General features: G+C 43.1%; 1 protein-coding gene across 9 annotated transcripts in view; it reads right to left on the bottom strand.

Moving 5' to 3' along the window:
* The window catches only part of CRTC1 (CREB regulated transcription coactivator 1), a 138,031-nt gene that overhangs the window by 28,483 nt on the left and 90,251 nt on the right, over window positions 1-19,297 (bottom strand). For all 9 annotated transcript variants that reach the window (XM_007489256.3, XM_007489257.3, XM_056822151.1 and 6 more), the window contains 4 exons: window positions 13,884-13,969; window positions 6,809-6,852; window positions 5,542-5,762; window positions 215-351 (listed from right to left, as the gene is read on the bottom strand). In XM_007489256.3, the coding sequence (XP_007489318.1) occupies window positions 215-351; window positions 5,542-5,762; window positions 6,809-6,852; window positions 13,884-13,969 (488 nt within the window). The remainder of the gene's footprint in view (window positions 1-214; window positions 352-5,541; window positions 5,763-6,808; window positions 6,853-13,883; window positions 13,970-19,297) is intronic.

Genomic DNA, 19,297 nt, shown 5'->3' with positions numbered 1-19,297 from the left:
TCAAAATGATTCATAAGCAGCAGAGCTAGACCTCAAGTTTTTTGTCTTCCACTCCAGGACTCTCTCCACTTCACCACACTGTTGCCCCCAAAGCTGGGTCGCTTCTGAATCTAGGATCAAATACTTAAAACTCTGACAACACAAATCATCTTTCTTCTCTTCATGTCCAGGCCTAACAAAAGTGCTCTCTCTAAGGTAGCAGGCTCCCGTGTACCTGAGTGATTGGCGACAGAGGGGAGAGCGTAGGAGACATCTGCTGGGTCTGCTGCCGTCTTGACTCCGCGTTCAGGGAGAGGGGGCTGACAGCTGACTGACGGTGCTGCTGTGAGGAACCTTGAGTTGCCGACATGCCTGAAATTCAAGAAGCAGCCAACTCATGGGCCAGGGCCCTGAGCCCTCAAGGATTCATTATCTTGAACATAGGTCCTGATGGGATCTCAACAATTCACACCCCACACACCCTCCGGCTAAAAATAAAATTCAAATCTTCCAGTGACTATACCAGCACAATGGACCCTGTGACTAGCACCTGTAATAGCTGAATCGTTCAGCTCTCTATGATCTTCTAGGGACAAGAGAATCTCTGGGATTGAGCAGTGATAAGAGCAGAGGCACCCTTTAAATCAACCCTACTCCGTTCAAAGGTATTTAAGCCATAGAATTATAGACTCACAGAGATGAAAAAAGTTGCTGAGATCACATAGCCCAAACTCTGTTTGAAATATGAATCACTACCAAAGTTCTCCACAAGGTCATTCCTAACTTATAGGACCTAAAAAAGATCAGTTATCCTCTAAGTATATGAAAAGTATTTGATAGTAAACAACTGTACAGCTTCAAAGAATGCCAGAACTGGGAGGGCCCTTAGAACACAAGATGTCATGGCTGGGAAGACCCTTAGAACAGAGAATGTCAGAGCTTGGAGGACCCCTTAGAAACCAGGGCTGAGAAGGCCTTTAGGAAATGGTATGCCAGAGCTGGGAGGGCCCTTAGAACACAGAATGGCCAAGCTGAGAAGGCCCTGAGACAATATCTAGCCCAATCCTCTTTTTATAGCTATGGGAAATAAGGTCCAAAGAGCAGTGACTTGAGCAGGACCACACAGAAAGTAATTGGCAGAGCCTGGACTTAAATTCAGGTCCCTCTGACTCCAAATTCAAGGCTCTTCTCTGCAACCTTAATTTCTTAGCTTTTTACAAAAATTCTGAATATCCACCAACAAAACAGTAAATTATCGAACAACAAAAATAAAGTCTCATATAAAAAATCTCCCATATTTAACAAAATAAAAGCCAAACAAATGAACAAACACTAATCCAATGTAAAATGGATCTGCTGCGTGTACCAGGTTCCTACTAAATCTCTGATCCATTCCAAATCTGTCTCAGGTTTGGCTACCTTTAGCTGTCCTTTCGTCAGTTAGCTGTAACTGTAGTCAGCAGGAAGACTAGTTCTGGATTGTTGACTTTGCCTCATGCCACTTTATCCAGGGCTTTCTAGATTTCCTTTGTATCCCCCTCACTATTTACTGTTCTGTCATTTAACCAGAGGATGTCTGGTCTAGATCTAAAAGATCCTATCGTACTCCTGTGAAACCTCCCCAAGGTGTGGGCATGGTTCTGGGCTCTCTGAAGCCCTGTCAGCTGAGCACAACACTTTGCAAGTTCTAACCCACTAGAAAGGCTTTGAGTAGCAACCAGGGGAAGGCTAGGCGTCTGTCGTAGGAGGACTAGCTTAGGAGAGTAAGAAGAGACTCATCACCTAAGAGGAGGCTGCCAGGGAATGCATTTTTTTTTGGCCACAGCATTTCATAAAGGCAGCCTCCTAAAGCATAGCAGAGTCACAGTGTGGCAGAAAGAAGACCCACCTCAATTAACTAACAGGAATGCAGGGAGTTGATGGTCTAAGACATCTGAAGAAATATGAAACAGAGGCCTTCATCCAGACACGATCCTTCAGCATATTTAGTTCAGTGCCTAGTATATCCTTATGTCAAACCAGCCTCCTTTTGTGAGGTGACATGGAAGGGATGCTGGGTGTTCAAAGGTGATGTCAGAAGAACAGAATCTCTGGAAAACTATCAACTTGGGAAGCATGAGCCTGGGCACAGATTAGGGATCTCAATCTTACCATCACTTAAGGGTCTATGCTAATGCACTGCCTTTGTCTTCCTCAGGGAATCTCGAAGGGGTCATGTCTCTGGGTCTAAGGCTCCTCACCTTACAACAGTAACTCTGGCAGCACACAACTATGTTGGGCCAGATGGGTCAGAGGGCTCAGTCTGGAGAAGGACAAAGATCTGCACAAGAGTTTATCTCATCTACCCTTGCATTTTACAGAGGGGGAAACAGGTATAGAGAAGGGAAATGATTGGACCTAAGTCCCATGGCTAGCTCATCAGTGACAGTCTCAAGCTTAGGGCTCTTGATACCTTGTGTATTTCATTCCATCATTCTGCCATCTAAATGAGTCTACAAAAGACCACTTCATGTACTCCAAATGCCATCAGCTTCCCAGTTTTCCCAGCTCTCCTGACAAATCACAGAATTTTCACTGCTGAAAGAGACCTTTAGAACTGGATCTAGAACAAGGATTTTTCACCTCATTGGAGTTCTAGACCCCTTTGACAGTGGCCACTTGGTGATGCCCAGAGAAGAGCCCTTCTCTGAACAAAGCTTTTTAAAGGCATAAAATAAAATAAAGGCTTACAAGGAAGTCAATTCTTTTGAAATACAGATGTCAAAATATTTTTTTAAATAAGTTCAGGGATATGATATTAAGAAGTCCCAATATAGATGAAAATCTCTCATTGTACACATAGGTAAATTGAGACTGAGACAAAAGGTATGCTTTGCTAAGGAGCAAGCAGCAAATACGAAAAAAGCTGGGGCCTAAAGCCAGCCAGGTCTTCTTATTCCCAGGCTGGGATTCTTTCCATTACACTAAACTGTCTCTAAGGGGCCTGGAGGGGGAGGGGGAAGACATCATATTTGAATCCATAGAGGCTTCTAAATGAGGAGGGCTAAACATTGGACTGCAAACCAAGTTTGAAGTAGCTTCACAAGCTCCCTAGAACAACCTGAAATACAACTTGAATATACAGGTAGACTTTGGAGCTTGGAACTAACTATAATAACTCACCTTTTCTCTGAAAGATGACTAAGAAGAACTCAAGAGGAGTCCTAGAGATGGCAGAAGGATTTTAGCATCTGGAGTTGGAAGGGATCTTAGAGACCAGCCCAATTCAATTGCTTTACAGATAGGGAAACTGAGGCCTACAGAGGCTAAGGGACTTGCCCAAGGGTCACACAGACAATAAGAAACAGGTCTTCTGACTTTAAATACGCTTTCTACTCCACACCAAGGGAGGAGCAAGTCTGCTCTGAATGACTGCACAAAACATTTGCTCAAGGGGGCCACCCAGAAAATCCCCCTGCCCTGGAGAACTCTTCCACTCTCTAGTCTTTACATACTCCCAACCCATCCACCTACTCCCAACCTGAAATTTGGGAGCCTTTCCATTTCTAATGAGGGGTTGAGGGCCGGATTTCAACAAAAGAGGACAGAAACCAGAGAGGAGCTGAGTTGTCATCTTGGAGACACAGACCTCTTTCTTCTTTGTTGTCCAAGGGCCTGAGTGGCTGGTCTGGGTGGTAAGTACAGTATGTGCCAGAGGCCAGCAGCTCTCGCTTGATTTAAAATGCAAAAAACCTTGCCAAGTGACCTGTTCTCCCTGGCAAATGCACAAACAATCAAACATATGTCAAACATTATGAGATTCTATGCTTCTTACGCTAACAACCAGGCTGCTCTTCAGTGTGTGAGTCCTCCTGCTAGGTACAATGCAACATTCTCAAGTCTATTATTTTCATATGTGTATATTCTACTCCATTTGTTTAGACTCAGTACAGTTTGGAGGTACATTATCCCTGGGAGTGCTTTGAAAGGATTGCCAAGGGCACTCTGGCAAATGCACTGAACGAACACTGCTGGAGGCTGCTGCAGATCCTAACTGATAAAACGAGGAACAGAAAGTAGAAGGTGTCTGTAGAAAGAGATCAAGAGACTCAGTGAACCCCCATCTGACTTCCAGACCTCCCGCACAGTATCTCTACTGGGAGTGAGCAGACCTTCATGGGAATGTGCAGGGCAATGTGTTCATCTAATGAGAAAGCCCTTCTCATCACGACATCTCCACATCCTCCAGGCCTGCGTGGCAGCAACCAGAAGGGGAAAGGACCTCACTGGCTTGCTCTCAGTAGCATAGGTTTGGAATCTTGGAGATCACAATGTCCCATGCACATAGAAACCTAAGGCTCAGGGAAGGTAAGAGACTTGTCCAAGGTCAGAAAGAGTTAAGAAGCAAAATAGGGAATTGAATTCAGAATCTCTGACTCCAAATTCAGACATTTCTTATGGTTCAGACAAAGCAACTGGAAAATGCTCTGGGCTCTGAGCACCAAGTTCAAAACATCTGAGCCTCAATCTGGTCCCAAAGGGCCAAGTCCTCATCACATTCATAAATGACAAGTAGGCAAAGGAAGGAAGTGTGGCCCAGCAGGCCTTCAGAGGCTCTGTCCTTGGAAAAAGAAACAAGTTCTAGAAATATCCTCAAGGCAGTGTACATAGTCTAAAACCCAGTGAGTGCAGAATCCAGTGACACAGCAGGACCTCCAGTGCCCTGCAACCACATTTAGGACCAAGGTGTGTGCTCAAAGGCTTATAAGCCAGGCACATCCCTCCACAAGTCATACAGTCTTAGGATAGAAGAGCTTCCAAAGGCCAGCTAACACAATCCTCTAAAGCAACTTTTAACATATATAACAACTTCTAAATCTGCTTCCTTATAATTCTCCCCTCTCTCCCACCCCAGGTCATCCATATAAGGTTAAGCAGAATAGGTCTACCCCTTCTTTCACTAGAAAGCCCTTGAAACCTCTAAAGACAATTGAATGTCCATCTAAGTTACCCCCACTTCCAGCTGACCCTCACAGGGCAAGGTTCTGGGTTGCTTCTGCATTCTGATGATCTGCCTCTGGGCAAACTTCAGCTTGCCAACATCCCTCTTACAATGTGGTTCCCAGACCTGAACACAACACTCCAGATGTGAGCTGACCAGAGCAAAGGGCTGTCACCTCCCTTCTTCTCTAAGAAAACAACAGAGCAATTCCAGACCTGGAGATTTCTTTGAAAGTTCCATGAAAATTCAGGGCCAGAGCTCTCTTTCAGAGCTTTCTTTTCAGCAGGCTTCTGGGATGATATATTCACCTGCCTAATGGGCTGTCGTTGCTCTAAGTAAACGAATAACTTCTAAACGACTATCTCCAGATGCACATTACATCAAAACGCCCACATCTGTAGAACACCCTTCAACCTGAAAAACTCTGAACTGTATCTATGTGCATACCCAATGGAATCTCTTCCTCAGTCCCTCACCTCATCACTGTACTGTCCAAACTTAGGGGTGTCTACATGAACTATGCCATACACCTGGATCAGGACTCCTATCCTTTCCAAGAGTCCCTCAGGTCTAGCCCTTACCCTGATTGGCAGTGCCGATGCCCAGGTGGGTCAGGTTGGTTGCCAGGTTGCCGGTGCTGTTGGAGCTACTCAGGGCTGGAAATGTGGACTCTTCCGGGTCCAGAGGGGTTGGGAGAGGTGAAGGGAAATGGATATTCGTCAGGTCAGGGAGGGAGCCCCCTGTGTTATGGGTAGCAGGAATTAGGGTTGTAGTGTTTTCCTGGTCAGCAGATGGGAAGATGCTAAAGAAAGGGAGAGACCACACAGAGAACAGCAAGGGTGAGCTCTAAAGATTTGGTTCTAGAACTTAAGAGTGTCTAAGACAGGAAGGGCCTTAGAGATCATATACTACAACTTTTTTATTCAAAGAGGAAATGAGGCCCAGAGAACTGAACCACATTAGTAGAATTGGGACTAAATCCTAGACCTCCTAACTTTCAGTTTAGTAATTCTTCGCAACTGGCATAAGGCTTCATTCACAAAGTAATACCACAGGAGAACTCAGATCAATGCTTTTAGATGCAACATCACTTTAGGTACATTTATCATATTAGGCTAAATTCAGACTGTACTTTTCCCCCAATTAGACTCAGAGAGTACCTAGTTGCTAGTGTCCAACTATATACCTTATTTTTTTTTTCAAAGAAATTTCTTTTTTGGGAATATAGACTATATTTTTTTAAAAATCAGCCATTTCAGCAATTTTCCAGAAAACTAGCTTTCTTGAAGCCTGTGTCATATATAAACAGGGGTAATCACCCCTTTTGTTAGCAGCCCTCTGTGCTGTCTGAGACAGGGCTGAGAGCTGCAACAGGGGGTGGCTATTGCCACCGCTGCCACTCCTCTGGTTTCCAGAAACATGGGCACAGCTCAGCTTGAAGTTAGGCCTTCCAGAGTGAGCATGCCTGCTCTAATCAGTGCAGACTCTCATCACCTGCCAAAGTTTGCTGCTTAAATCTGGCCTCTAAGAAGATGTGTTTTTGGTTTGTTTTTTTTTTTAGCTTAAAACAAAAAGAGATTTATTAATTTAGAAAGTAATGTTGAGAGTGGCCAGGAGGAGAGCAAGGTAGAACAGCAAGGTGGGGAGCAGTTCCTTGGGAGGACAGCATGAAAGGAAAGGCTGTTCCTCCATGGGGACAGCATGGATGGAGAGGCTGTCCCTAAGCAGATATGTTTTAAGAGAGCAACTCTGCTCCTCACAAAAGCGCTCTGTGTGTGCGTGCGTGCATGTGTGTGTGAGCACACACAGACCCACATTTGCATAAAGTGAGACATACTCAAGACTTACTTGATTCCTGGGACTTCACAGGACTTGGGCCTTGATGACCCTGTCTGAAATAAAAGACAAGATCACAATGAAACCTAGCTCAAGAAAGCAGCATGCATTCCTCAATATTCAGTGTCACCAAACCCAGTCTCTTTGGCCTTCTGTGACCCTGTTTCTAAGTTAACCAAATTAAGAATTTTAGAGATGCACATTAGAGACCATCTCTTATAATTTTACACATGAGAAAACTGCAACCTAGAAAGAAGTAGTAATATGTCCAATGTCACGCTGTCCACAAGTATGAGAGAACAGGCCTTGAACCCATATGCAAAACCCCTAAAGCCTGCATTTTCCCACTCCTGATGCATTTGTGGCACTGCTTCAGAGACATATGGCAGTGTTCAGACCACATCCTGGGCCCTCAACTCTGGCTTCCCCTGAGGGGAGGAGGGCACCATAAAGAAGTTGTTTGATTTCCTAAAGACCCAGGACCAGGGTCTTTCTGAAATAGACCAATTCATGTCTTTAAGTTCTTCCCTCTAAAATACCTAGAGCAGCAGATGGTCAGAAAGACTGGGAGCTGGCACTTGTCCCTTGCCCAACTATTGGGCAGGGAAAACAATGCTAGGAAACCCCTACCTCAGACCAGAGCACTGAAGGAAGAGGAGCATTGTTTCTCTCTACATCAGAAACTCACATCATCAGGAAAAAAAGAGTCCTTCTAGGGAAGGGCAGGAGCTCCCAAGAAAAAACTTCACAAGGGCATTTCTGATTACTCTCTGCATGTAGCATGGAGTTGAGTCAATTTGTGCCCACAGTGAGAAAGAGTGAAGAGGCAGTTGGCAGAATTAAGCCCCTCTGAGCAATAGGCAGAGCCCGTGGATTTAGATGTTTTGGCTAAAGGTAACCCAGGATAAAAATAGCATCTACAGTTTCTATAGAAGCATCTCATCTTGTTTAGCTCTGAGCCCTAGCAGTTCAGTTCAACATTTATTCCATACCTACTCTGTATTAGTCACTGTGCTGTTACTGGGTAGCATAGTCCTTGCCCTCAAGGAACCTACATTCTAATGGAACGAAAGAATGTGTACTCATGGAAGTCCAGACAAAATAAATACAAAGCATTACCAAGTAGAGTACCAACAATAAGAGGAATTAGAATAGGGGTACTACTCCAGCATAACGGCCAGCCTATGCATAGGCCCAAGGGCACAGAGGGAATGCCATGTTCAGAAAAAATCAAACAGGCCAGTCTGGCTAGAATGGAAAGTATTATTTTCTCCAATAAACCCTTAACTTGAGATAAAAAAGAGAAAAGAGTATTTCCTCTGAAACATCATAGCTCACCCTGAGTGACTTAGAAACAGGATGAAGAAAAAGGGGGAAGGGAAAACTGAAGGGAAGAAGAGGGGAGGAAGGGAAGTATAAAAGGGAGGAAGGTAGGCAAAAAGAAGATAACTACCTGATCCATTAGTTATCATTTATCCATCAAATATACCTCCCAAAGATTATCTATTAGTAGAATAGCAAAGAAGACCGAGAAGGATTATAAGAGGAGGAGAAACAGGAGAGTATGGTGTCAAGAAAACTAAAGGAAGAGAAGAGAGTATACCCAGAAAGAGGGTTGTCAATGGGGTCAAACACAGCCAAGAAGTAAGAAGGATGAATGCAAAAAGGGCATTGGAGTTAAAAGGTAGGACATGGCTGGTGACCCTGGGAGGTAACATTCTCAGTAGAGATAGACTTAGAAGCCAGATTGCAAGGGGCTGAGAAGTAAGTGGGAAGTGAGGAAGTAAAGGCCCAAGTATAGGGAGTTTTTTTTAGGAATCTGGTCAAGAAAGAAAACAAAGATACAGGATAATCAATTGAGGGGAAGGTAGGGACAAGTAGAGGCTGTTTATTTTTGTTTCTTTGTTTGTTTTTAAACCCTTATCTTCCCTCTTAGACTCAATACTGTATATTGGTTCTAAGGCAAAAGGCTAGGCAGTGGCAATTAAGTGACTTGCCCAGGGTCACACAGCTAGGAAGTATCTGAGGCCTGATTTGAACCCAGGACCTCAGGTCTCTGTGCCTGGCTCTCTGAGAGCCATCCAGCAGCCCCCGGAGGCTGTTTTAAGGATGGGGGATATCTGGAAGTAGTTTTAGATATCAGAGAAGGATTCATCAGATGACAGAGTCTGAAGGTTAGAAAGAAATTCAGGCTAACAGAAGGGGCCAACTCCTGGAGGAGAAGGGAGAAGATGGAATTAAGGGCATAGGGAGCATGGCCACTTTCTCCTTTGGGCCTAAAGCAAAAGAAGAGAAATAGGGATGCTATTGAAGAGATTTGAGGTGTAGAACTGAAGAGAAAAGGAAACTTGGGACAGACGGCTTCTATTTTCTGGATATGGTCCTTTGCTGAAAATGAGGGGGTGGTGTGAGGGGCTTGAGAAAAGAAAATAAGATTTTGAACAGATGCCTTAGAGAGTGTGACAGAGTTGATGAAAGAAGAGTAAAAAGACTGGCCTGCAATAGTGAAGGTCCAGTAGAGGTTAACTCATTCTTACAGACACAGTGGATTTAAGAGCAGAAAGGGACCCTAGAGGTCATCTAATCCAACATCTTCACTCTGTCTGTGAGGAAAATGAGATCCACAGAGTCCCAGTAATGTAGCCCCACAGCGGATAAGCAACAGGACTGGACCCAAGGCCTCTGACTCAACACACAGAAGCATAGATCTGTAGTGGACTGAGATGACACCACTGGGAGACACCACTCTGCTTTTGGTTTTGCAGCACAGGAGAAGAAATGAGAAGGCAAATGCTGGTGAGTAACCAGGGCTGCAGTTTGGAAAGGTACAACTGCTACAAGGATAAGGTGGGCAGGGCTTTGAGGGTTAGAAGACAGTGTGAAACTCAATGGGTTAATACTGGAAAGGGAAGCCAGAGCAGAGCTGACCAATCAGAAAGGGAGGGAAGGGGGGAGTGACTGAAGATCACCAGAAGGATAAAGAAAAGTTTAGGAGGAGTGAGGTCAATGAGCAGTGTGATGGGAGGCTAGGCACTAAGGATGGAGAAAAGTATTTCAGAGTTCTAGACAGAGTATGAGCAGCTGTAGGGTGATAATGAAAACGAGAGTGTAACCATCTGTGTGTGTCTGGGTAAAGTGAAGGTAAAGGCTATAGAATTTAAGAAGGTTGATGAGCTAGGAAGCCAAGGTGTCTGTTGAGGCAGCAACATCTAAACTAATATCCCTGAGTTTAAGGGTTGGGGAAGAGAGGAAGGCATTGAGAAAGAAAGGAAAAGAGCTCGGGGACACACCTAGGTCTTGAGAAGGTGGTATCTTTCCCCCTATGTCAGGCTGCCTTTCAGTGCTGTAAACCACAGTCTGGATGGTGGTGGCTTAGATCTCACGACAAGCCCATCCCACTGAGCAGTGATCCCTCCTGAGTCAGCAGAAATGGCCTGAAGTTGAAGGAGGAAGCCTGGGCACTAATGCCTTGCAGGAGGAGCCCTGGGCTCCCAAGCCTCAGAGGAAATGCTTGAATGCTATCTCTGTTAGTGATGCCGGAGGCTGCTGTGGTACTGGTGCCGAGCACTGCTGAACAATGACAGGCACCTTTGAAAAACAGTCCTAACTCAGAAACAGCTCTTCTAGAAGTAACCAGAAATCCTTGTGAAGAGTTCATCTGAAAAACCAGCCTCTTCCCCGAAACACTTGAGAAGATGTTCTTGTAGGCCAGAGCTGTGTTAATAATAGTTGATATTTCTAGTACCACTCAAACGCCTCAAGCTTTAAAAAAACAAAACAGCAAAAACAGACAGAAAGCCACAATAGGTTGTCTGAATTGATTTCTATAGCAAAGCTGAGAAATGGAGCCCATGTTTTTTACATTGAAGTCATGTGGTGGTCTGAGCTCCAACACAGCTGGTCCCTGATGAGCATACCTTGGCTCCCTGCTGTTCTTTGGGGTTGATGTTTTCCTCAAGGAATTGCTCCTAAAACAATTCAATGTTCAGCTGAATATTTCTGACATGCCTCCTGCATTCGAGGCTCTGTGCTAAGGGATTCAGAAAAGTCATGATCCCTTTTCTATGGGGGTGGGTGGTAGAATGGAGGTGGGGATCAACTAATGAACTATCAGTTAGGTGCCTACACTGTTAGGTATAGTGTTAGTTAAGCAGTCTTCAGACAAGTCTACAATAACAGAGATATTGAGTGACATACCTAGCAGAATGCCCCACCATCATCTCTTTTTGTGCTCTCTCTCTCTGTCTCTGTCTCTCTCTATCCCCCTCTCCTTTCTCTCTGTCTCTGTCTCCAATTTTTCCCTAATTTGTGTTTATTTTCCCCAGCCTACAAGCATGCAGATACCTCACCTATTCTGAAAACTCCTTAAGGGATACTACCTTGTGTATCCCTCCTTCAGAGACTCCTTCAGAGACAAAATTATAGGAAATGCTATTGACAATTCCCCTCCTATCCCTCTCCTCTAGACCCTCTTAAGTCTGGCTTCTGAAGCTGCTCTCTTCAAAGTAACCAGTGATCTAATTGCCAAATCCAATGGCCTCTTCTGATTTCTCGTTCTTCTTGATCTCTTTGCAGTCTTTGAAATTGCTAACCATGGGCAGCTAGGTGGTTCAATGGATAGAGAGCCACACCTGCAGTTGGAAGGACCTCTTTCCTGGTTTATATCCTCCTGGTTTAATTCCTCCTCATTCTCATTCTCCTTTGCTAGACTATCACCTCCAGCCTATCCTTTAATCATGGATAAATAGAAAGGTTCTGTTCCAGGTCCTCTTTTCCACTCTATACACTCCTTTGGTGATCTTATTGGCTCTCATGAGTTCCACTCTCATCTCCAGACCTATATGTCTCCTGACACATCATCAGCTGTTTGTTGGCACGGCAAACTGGATGCCCTGGAGGTACTGTAAACTGAACATGTGTCCAGAGATGAATTCATCATCATCTTCTGCCCCTGTACCCAAAGCCATCATTTGTCCAAACCTTCCTTTTCAGAAGGTATCATCATCCTTTTGATCACCTTGGTTGGTATTCTGTGAGTCTCCCTTGTCTTTCTGTGTGTCTTACATGGTCCATCAGCTGCCAGGTTTTGCCGACTCAACCTGCAAAAGCAGCTCTCCTATGGGTTACTTTTTGTGATCTGTCTGTGGCACCTCTGTTCTCTGATTACTCCTCTACACACCTGCCAAAGTGACCTCTAAGCAACAAGATGCCATGACACTCCCCTGCTCACTAAATCCCAAGGGTCTCCATTACCTCTAGGACAAAATGTCTCTATTTACCATTCAAGACTTTTCACAATCTGGTTACAGTCACCTTTCCAGTCTTACAACATATTCTGTCTCCCATGTGCTGCAGTTCAGTCAAAATGGAGCTCTTTTGCTCCTTACCCAGGGGCTTTTATTTCCCACCTCCCCACTTCTGCCCAGGCTGTCTCACACATCTGGACTGTTCTCCCTCCTCCCATCTCTGAGAATCTATAGTTTCCCTCAAAGCTGAGCTCAGAGAATACCTCTTATGTGGGTCTTTCCTTGATTTCTCTGGATGCCAATGGCTCGCCTTCAAATTCCCCTCTACTTGTTTTGAATTTATTTATTTTGTATATACTTGTAGATGTCTGTGTTTCCTCCCTCTATTGAACATATGGTCCTTAAGGGCAGGGACTGGTCCATTTCTGACTCTGTGTGCCCAGCACAGTGCCTGGCATATGGTAAGCTCTCCCTCAATAAATGCTTGCTGATGGTATGATTGGGCAATTATTTGAATGCAGAATGAACAAAACAATGAGCCCATTTGAGACTAGCAAACTTTAAAGACTGCTCTTAAGAAGTGGTTAAACTAGTCTGGACCTAGGCAAAGTTCTATTTGTCCTTCTTGGCTCACTCTGTCCTGAGACACATTCACTTTCCTATCAACCTCCTCTCCAAGAGCATTCACACTGAAGTTTGTGAACACCCTCGTTGGCTGGTCCTTCTAACCTGAGCTGTTCAGAATATTCTAATGCATTTACTCAAACTGGAAGCTGATATGGCCCCCTTCCTTCCCTATATTCCTGGGAAGGAAATCGGGGCTTCAGCATTAGAGATCATTCAATATGAGCCCCATATCTGATGGATGAGGAAATCTCTGAGGCTCATCTAAGTGAAGTATCTTGTCTAAGGTCTAAAGCACCAGCTCATCATGATTACAACTCAGAGCCTCAGAATGAGGCCAGCTAGTTCCACCTCAACCCTGAAATAATCATCAAGTATTTCTCAGAATACACTCTAGGCACCTAGCTCTACCCTGGCCTCTGGACCTGAAAAGCACAGCATGGCACAACAATAAACTGCCAACATTTTCCTTAGGGCCTTTTTCTTTTCTTTTCTTTTCTTTTCTTTTCTTTTCTTTTTCTTTTCTTTTCTTTTCTTTTCTTTTCTTCTTATCCAAATCCTGCCCATCCTTTAAGACCTCACTCTCTCTAAAAAACCAAACCTGTTATCTTTCTCCTCATCCAACATTAGAGTCAGGGTAATGAGGAGGGGGCATATCCCCATTCAACAGTATTATCTACTGGATAAAACCACTATAGAGGTCTCTTAGGGAACTCTCATTTTATCCAGCAACCCTCCCTATGACATCTTTGACAAGAGACTGTCCAGCTTCTGTATGTACAACCACCAAGACAAGGAACGTACTATTTCTCAAGCTGCCTCTTCCACTATTGGATAGCTCTGCCCAATAGCTTTTTTTTTTGCTTCTGAGCCCTTTGGATGTTGTTCTGGTCCAGGGGCTTATAATTTCTTTGTGTGCCCTGAACCCCTAGGCCAGTAGTCTGATGAAATCTAGGGAGCCTTACTCTGAGTCATGTTTTTAAATGCAGAAAATAAAGTACAGAAGATAACAAAAAGAAATAATACTAGTAAAACAAAAAATGTATTTTTCTTCCATTTGGGTTCATGGTTTGCTTGGCATTTATGCAGAGAACACTCAGAGGACCTCAGGTTAAGAGGTCTTGTTCTACCCAGTGGCATTTCTAGCTTTCTTCTATAGCATAGAGGCTTTGTGCTTTAAAGAAAGCTCGGTTTCCCAATTTGCTGTAAATTCTTACCTTTTTTGAGTCCCACACTTGTTTAGAGAGGTTTTTGTCTGTCTCAGAGGTGGTTTCCTCCATTCCTGGAACTGTCAATAATAAGACTGGAGGTAGAGTAGTGGGGGAAGGGAGAAAAAAGAAGGATTATGAGACAAAACCTCTTAAGAAACTGCATTATTTAAGAATTTTACCTATAGCACCAGATACTGTTCTAATTCAGATTATGGATATATGGCAATTACTGAAACAACAATAATTCCTTTGGGCAAGAAAAAAATTCTATAAAAGGATTTGGTACCAAAAAAACACAGAAACCAATGTGCATCAAAAGAGCTGGAAAATGTTAAGTCTTTGACTCTGCAAGGTCTGTATATGCTTTATTCTCTGTTTAACCAACTCTGACCCAGTAAGGATGCCGAACATCTGGTGGACCAGATGTGCTATTTACCTTTCAAATCCATGGAACTGACCCTGATGCCAGAAAGGTTAGCAAGGGAAAAAAACCCTCTTGTCCCCAGGCAAGTGTGATGAGAAGAGGGAATGGCAGTAAAAGGTAAATTCCTACCTGTTGAAATATGATGTTGGCTACAACCCTAGCTGCTTCCTTTCATGAAGAGGGAGGGGGCTACTTCTAGCCCCCTCCTGCTGAGAACCTCCTACTCCTGGCAGGCTCATTCTGTGTAGAAACAACAGAAGGAGAGGAGCCTAGAAATGGCTGCTAAGGAATGAGATGAATACTTCCAGTATGACAGTATCTTAGAAGCAGGGCATTATATAGCAGCAAAGGAAATGGACTCAAGAGTCTCTGAAGACCTGAATTAAGAGCTGGCTTCAGTTCATTCCCAGCTACATGACCTTAGATGAGTCACCTAAACCTGTCTAGTCCCAGATTTCTTCATTTATAAAATAGGAAGTTTGGATCAAACTGTAAAAAAAAAAGAGACAAAACAGAACCAGTCCATCCTGGAAGGGCTGTAACAAGTCCCACGCACTGATTCACTGATGATATCTAGAAAGCAGTGTAGAATTGGGTGAGAAAAGTCACTAAATTGTTTACTACTTGGACATAGCAGATTCTCAAGGAAGTCAGAAGTACAAAAAAAGCCCCACAAGTACCAAAATATTCACAGCAGCACTTTTTGTAGTAAAGACAAATAGGTGCATACAGTGGGTACAGCATTGGTCTCGGAGTCAAGAACATCTGAGTTCGAATCTCACCTATAACACTTACTGTGTGACCATAGGTAAGTCATTTTACCTCTGTCTGCTCAAATGTAAATGTGGGTCACAATAACACCTACCTCCCAGGATTATTGTGAGGATCAAATGAGATAATTAACTGTAAAGCCACTTAACATAATTCATAGTAGGGGCTTAATAAATGCTTGTTTCTTTCATTTCTTTCATTTCTTTCTTTCCTTCCTTCCTTCCTTCTTTCTTCCCTTCCTTCCTTAAATGAGAAACACAACAGGGCCTATTGATTTGGGGAATGATTCAACAAAATGTGCCCCCATGAGTATAACAGAATATTATTTTCCTGTAATAAATGAAGGACATTCAGGTGAAAGAATTCAGAGAAGCCTAGGAAGGCTTGAATGGCCCTCATAATCTCTTCCCATCTACTGGTTCCTCCTTTGCTGCCTACAGACAAGTCTTCATTATCCTGAAAAGCATATTCACTGAGACCCATCATCCCCTCAAGCTAACATCCTACATCCCTCCTACGCCCTCTATCCTGTCACAGCCAAACTCATGAGAAAAGCTGCCTCTACTCATAGCGTCCATTTTCTCCCCTTTGCATTTTAGCTTCCAATCTCATCAATCAGCTGAAATTGCTCTCTCCAAAGTTTTAGAAAGATTTCCCCTTTTTAAAATTCTGAACTTGACAAACACCAAGTAAAATTAGCATCTCCTATATGATGTAGAATAGGAGAATTGTATATGAAACTGCAATGCTTATGATGTTGCTCTCTCCAAAGTTAGGACTGAATTGCCAATCTAATGGCCTTTTTCTCAATATTCTTCCTTCTTGACCTCCCTGCAGTCTGGGATACAGCTGATTCCCTTCTAGACACCTTCTCTTCTCTGGGTTTTTGCAGCCCCTTCTTGGATTTCCTCCTCCCTGACTAATTCTTTGAAATCTCCTTTGTGGGATCATCATCATCATCATCCCTATCCCAGCCCCTGACTGTGGGAGTATTTCAAGGCTCTGTCCTAGGCTCTCTTCTCTCCTCTCTCTGGGTAACCTTTTTTCTTTTTTTCTTTTTTTTTCTCTCTGGGTAACCTTATCAGATCCCACAGTTCCAATTATTGTCTCTATGCAGATGACCTCTGATCAATACATCCAAGCTGCCATCTCTTTCCCCAGCTCCCCGCCCACATCACCAAATGCCTACTGAACATTTCAAACTGGATACATAGTAGTTATCTCAAACTTAGCATATCCAAAATAGACTCATATTTGTCCCCAAACCCACACTCAGTCCCCAAAAACTGCTGCCACCCTGGTCCAGGTCCTGGACTTCTCACTCCTGCAATAGCCCACCAGTGGCTCTGCCTGCCTGCCTGAAGCCCCTCTCTATCCAAACCGATCTCCACACAGCTGCCAAAGGGATTCCTTAAATCAGAGCTCTGACCACATTAATCCTTTGCTCAACTAACTCCACAAGCTGGCCTGAATCTACCTTACCAGACTTACTACACATTGCTCCCCATCACTCCAGCCTTTGTGCCAATCCTCACACAGGTCAATCCATCTCCTGTCTTTGTGTCTTTGCACAGGCTGGCTGGCCCCCAGGCCTGAAACGCCTAGTACAGAGTCCATCCAGCGGCCTCTCTGAGGACCCAGGGTTGTCTGCCCAAGTGTGACGTCACAGTCGGATAAATGAGATGAGACACACTGTGCATTCAGCCCATGTATGCAGGCATCACATACAATGCTCTGCCATAGTTTCGTGGTACGTTTATTATATATGTTTTTTGGTACACACACATAATCAATTCTCTATGTATGTGACATTCTTCAGTTTGGTTGGATATTATCAAATCACCTAACCAACACTCTTGTGATGTTACTATAGCAAAGAATTCGATGATCATTTACTAGGTTTCTACAACACTCTGTGATAGATCTACAACACTCATAGATAGATATGATTAATGTTAATAAAGCCATTTGTAGATTAGTACCCCTTAACCTGCTGAGAGGATTATTGTGCTTTTGGTCAGCTTTCACTATCCATCATAATTGCTTGCGAGAGGAACAACAAAACATATTCGTATCTAGGTGTGAGGACTTTAGGCAGACCAATTTTGGGGTTTTCCTCAATTTACAAGTTCTGTTTTTCTTGTGTTACTTTGAAGTGTCTAACGATGCTGCTTGTCTTCTGTTCCAACAAATTCATTTGAGTGTGGCAACTGTAGGACAAGATTCATTATAGCATTTATTATAGGGACTTGAAGCGTATCTTGTGCTTGAGAAAGGAGAGGTCATGGGCACTAATCTTTGGGCTTTTATTCTAAAATTGCAATCTTTTGGGGGTAATAACCTAGGGGGCTTAAAGTAGGGTATATATTTATTGATCCTATAACTATTTTCTCTCATGTTATTTCTCCTGTATTGGAGAGAGAATAATAATTATAACAAGTCCATTAGTGGGGAAAATTTGGGGAAAGAAGTCACAAAGGGGGATCAGCAGGGGGCCCTCATTCTGGGGTCTGCTTTGCTGACCTTCCTTCCTCAGACTGTGACCTTGTCAACTGGTCAGGGTATGATGACCTCTGGCAGTCTAGTTCCTTCCAGGTTCAGGCATAGGCCACCTTCTCCATGAGGCCTCTCCTAATGCTAGTGTCATTCCCTCTTGAGATTACCTTATATTCTGACATGTTCTTGTCTCTATATATATATATATATGCACATACATATATACACTGTTTCCCCCTATAGAACAGAGACTTCTAGAGATCAGGTATTGTTCCATATAGGATTTTATATACTCAGCATCTAGCACAGTATTCAAGCCTCAGATAAAACCCCACCTTCTACAGGAAGCCTTTCACAATTCCCCTAAATGTTAGTTATCTTCCTCTGATAATTATCTCCAATTTGCTCTACATACATAGTTGTCTGCATACTGGCTCCCCCATTACACTGAGAGCTCCTTTAGAGGAGAGAAAGTCTCTTTGTATCCCCAGACCTCAGAAGTATGCCTGGCACACAGTAGGGACTTAATCAATGTTTGCTGACTGACTGGCACATGATGGACAGTCAGAGGAGACTGAGGAAAAAAATATTTAGATAGCACTTACTAAGTGCCAGATACTGTGCTAAGTATTTTACAAATACACATTTTATCTTCAAAACAATGCCAGGATATAAGTGCTATTATTATCTCCATTTATCTAAGGCAAAGTGAAGCAATTTGCCCAGGATCATAGAGCTAGTAAGGTCAAATTTGAATTCAGGTCTTCTTGACTCTAGACCCACTGTTTTATTCCATGAGCCACCTAGTGTAATTCATCAGCTTTCTGTCTTGCATGCTTGCCTCTTTAACACTAGCTGCCTCTAATTCAATAGATATTAGCTGACAGGATGATGTAATAGTGTTTTTTAAAAAAAGAAAGAAAACTAAAATGAAATAGAATGTAATAAATATAATAATTAATCTTCGCTCAAAAGAACAGACAACTACACTTCCTTCCTTTCAGGGGAAGTGGGAGACTATGGATGTGGAATACTACACATATTGTCAGATTTACTCATTGTGGTGGATGATTTTGTTTAACTTTTTGAAAAATTTAGTTTTTCTTTATTAGATGGAAGGGAGAAGGAGCAAATCCAGAAATGAATAGGGAAAAGGGGGCATCAATAAAATTTTAGAAATACGTGGGTTTTCAACCAACTTATAATAGTCTATCATTCCATCTTACTCTGGTGAAGCAAGTCAAAGAAAATCACTGGTTAATAGCATCTGCCAACATAAAGAAGGTGATAAAATAATGCCAACATAAAAAGGATATAATAATAATGATGACAATAATGCCTTTAAAATTTAGCACCTGCCAAATAGCTAACAAGACATGGACTGGTGGCTAGGCTTATACATCAGAAACTCACTCCCTTTCATGGTCTGATAGATGATTGCAAACAGAGACCTCAAAAAATCCTAAAGGTTTTGACCAACAACTTCTGCCAGACCCAGATCATGACCACAGACAGAACTGTTACCCCTAATCACTCACACATGGCACTGACTGATAAACACTTAACATTTTAATACCTATATCATCCTCAATATGAAATCTTCAGCTTACATAGAACAAGAAGCTTTCAAAGAAGAGAGATTTACAGAGATCATAATGCTCTGTGGAGGTGCTATAACACCCACAGTCCTTTTGGTAAGCCTACAGAGAATAATCTTCTATCTGCATAC

The sequence above is a fragment of the Monodelphis domestica genome, chromosome 3 (genome assembly GCF_027887165.1).
Source record: "Monodelphis domestica isolate mMonDom1 chromosome 3, mMonDom1.pri, whole genome shotgun sequence".
Taxonomy (NCBI): domain Eukaryota; kingdom Metazoa; phylum Chordata; class Mammalia; order Didelphimorphia; family Didelphidae; genus Monodelphis; species Monodelphis domestica.
This window is presented reverse-complemented; position numbering and strand designations above follow the sequence as displayed.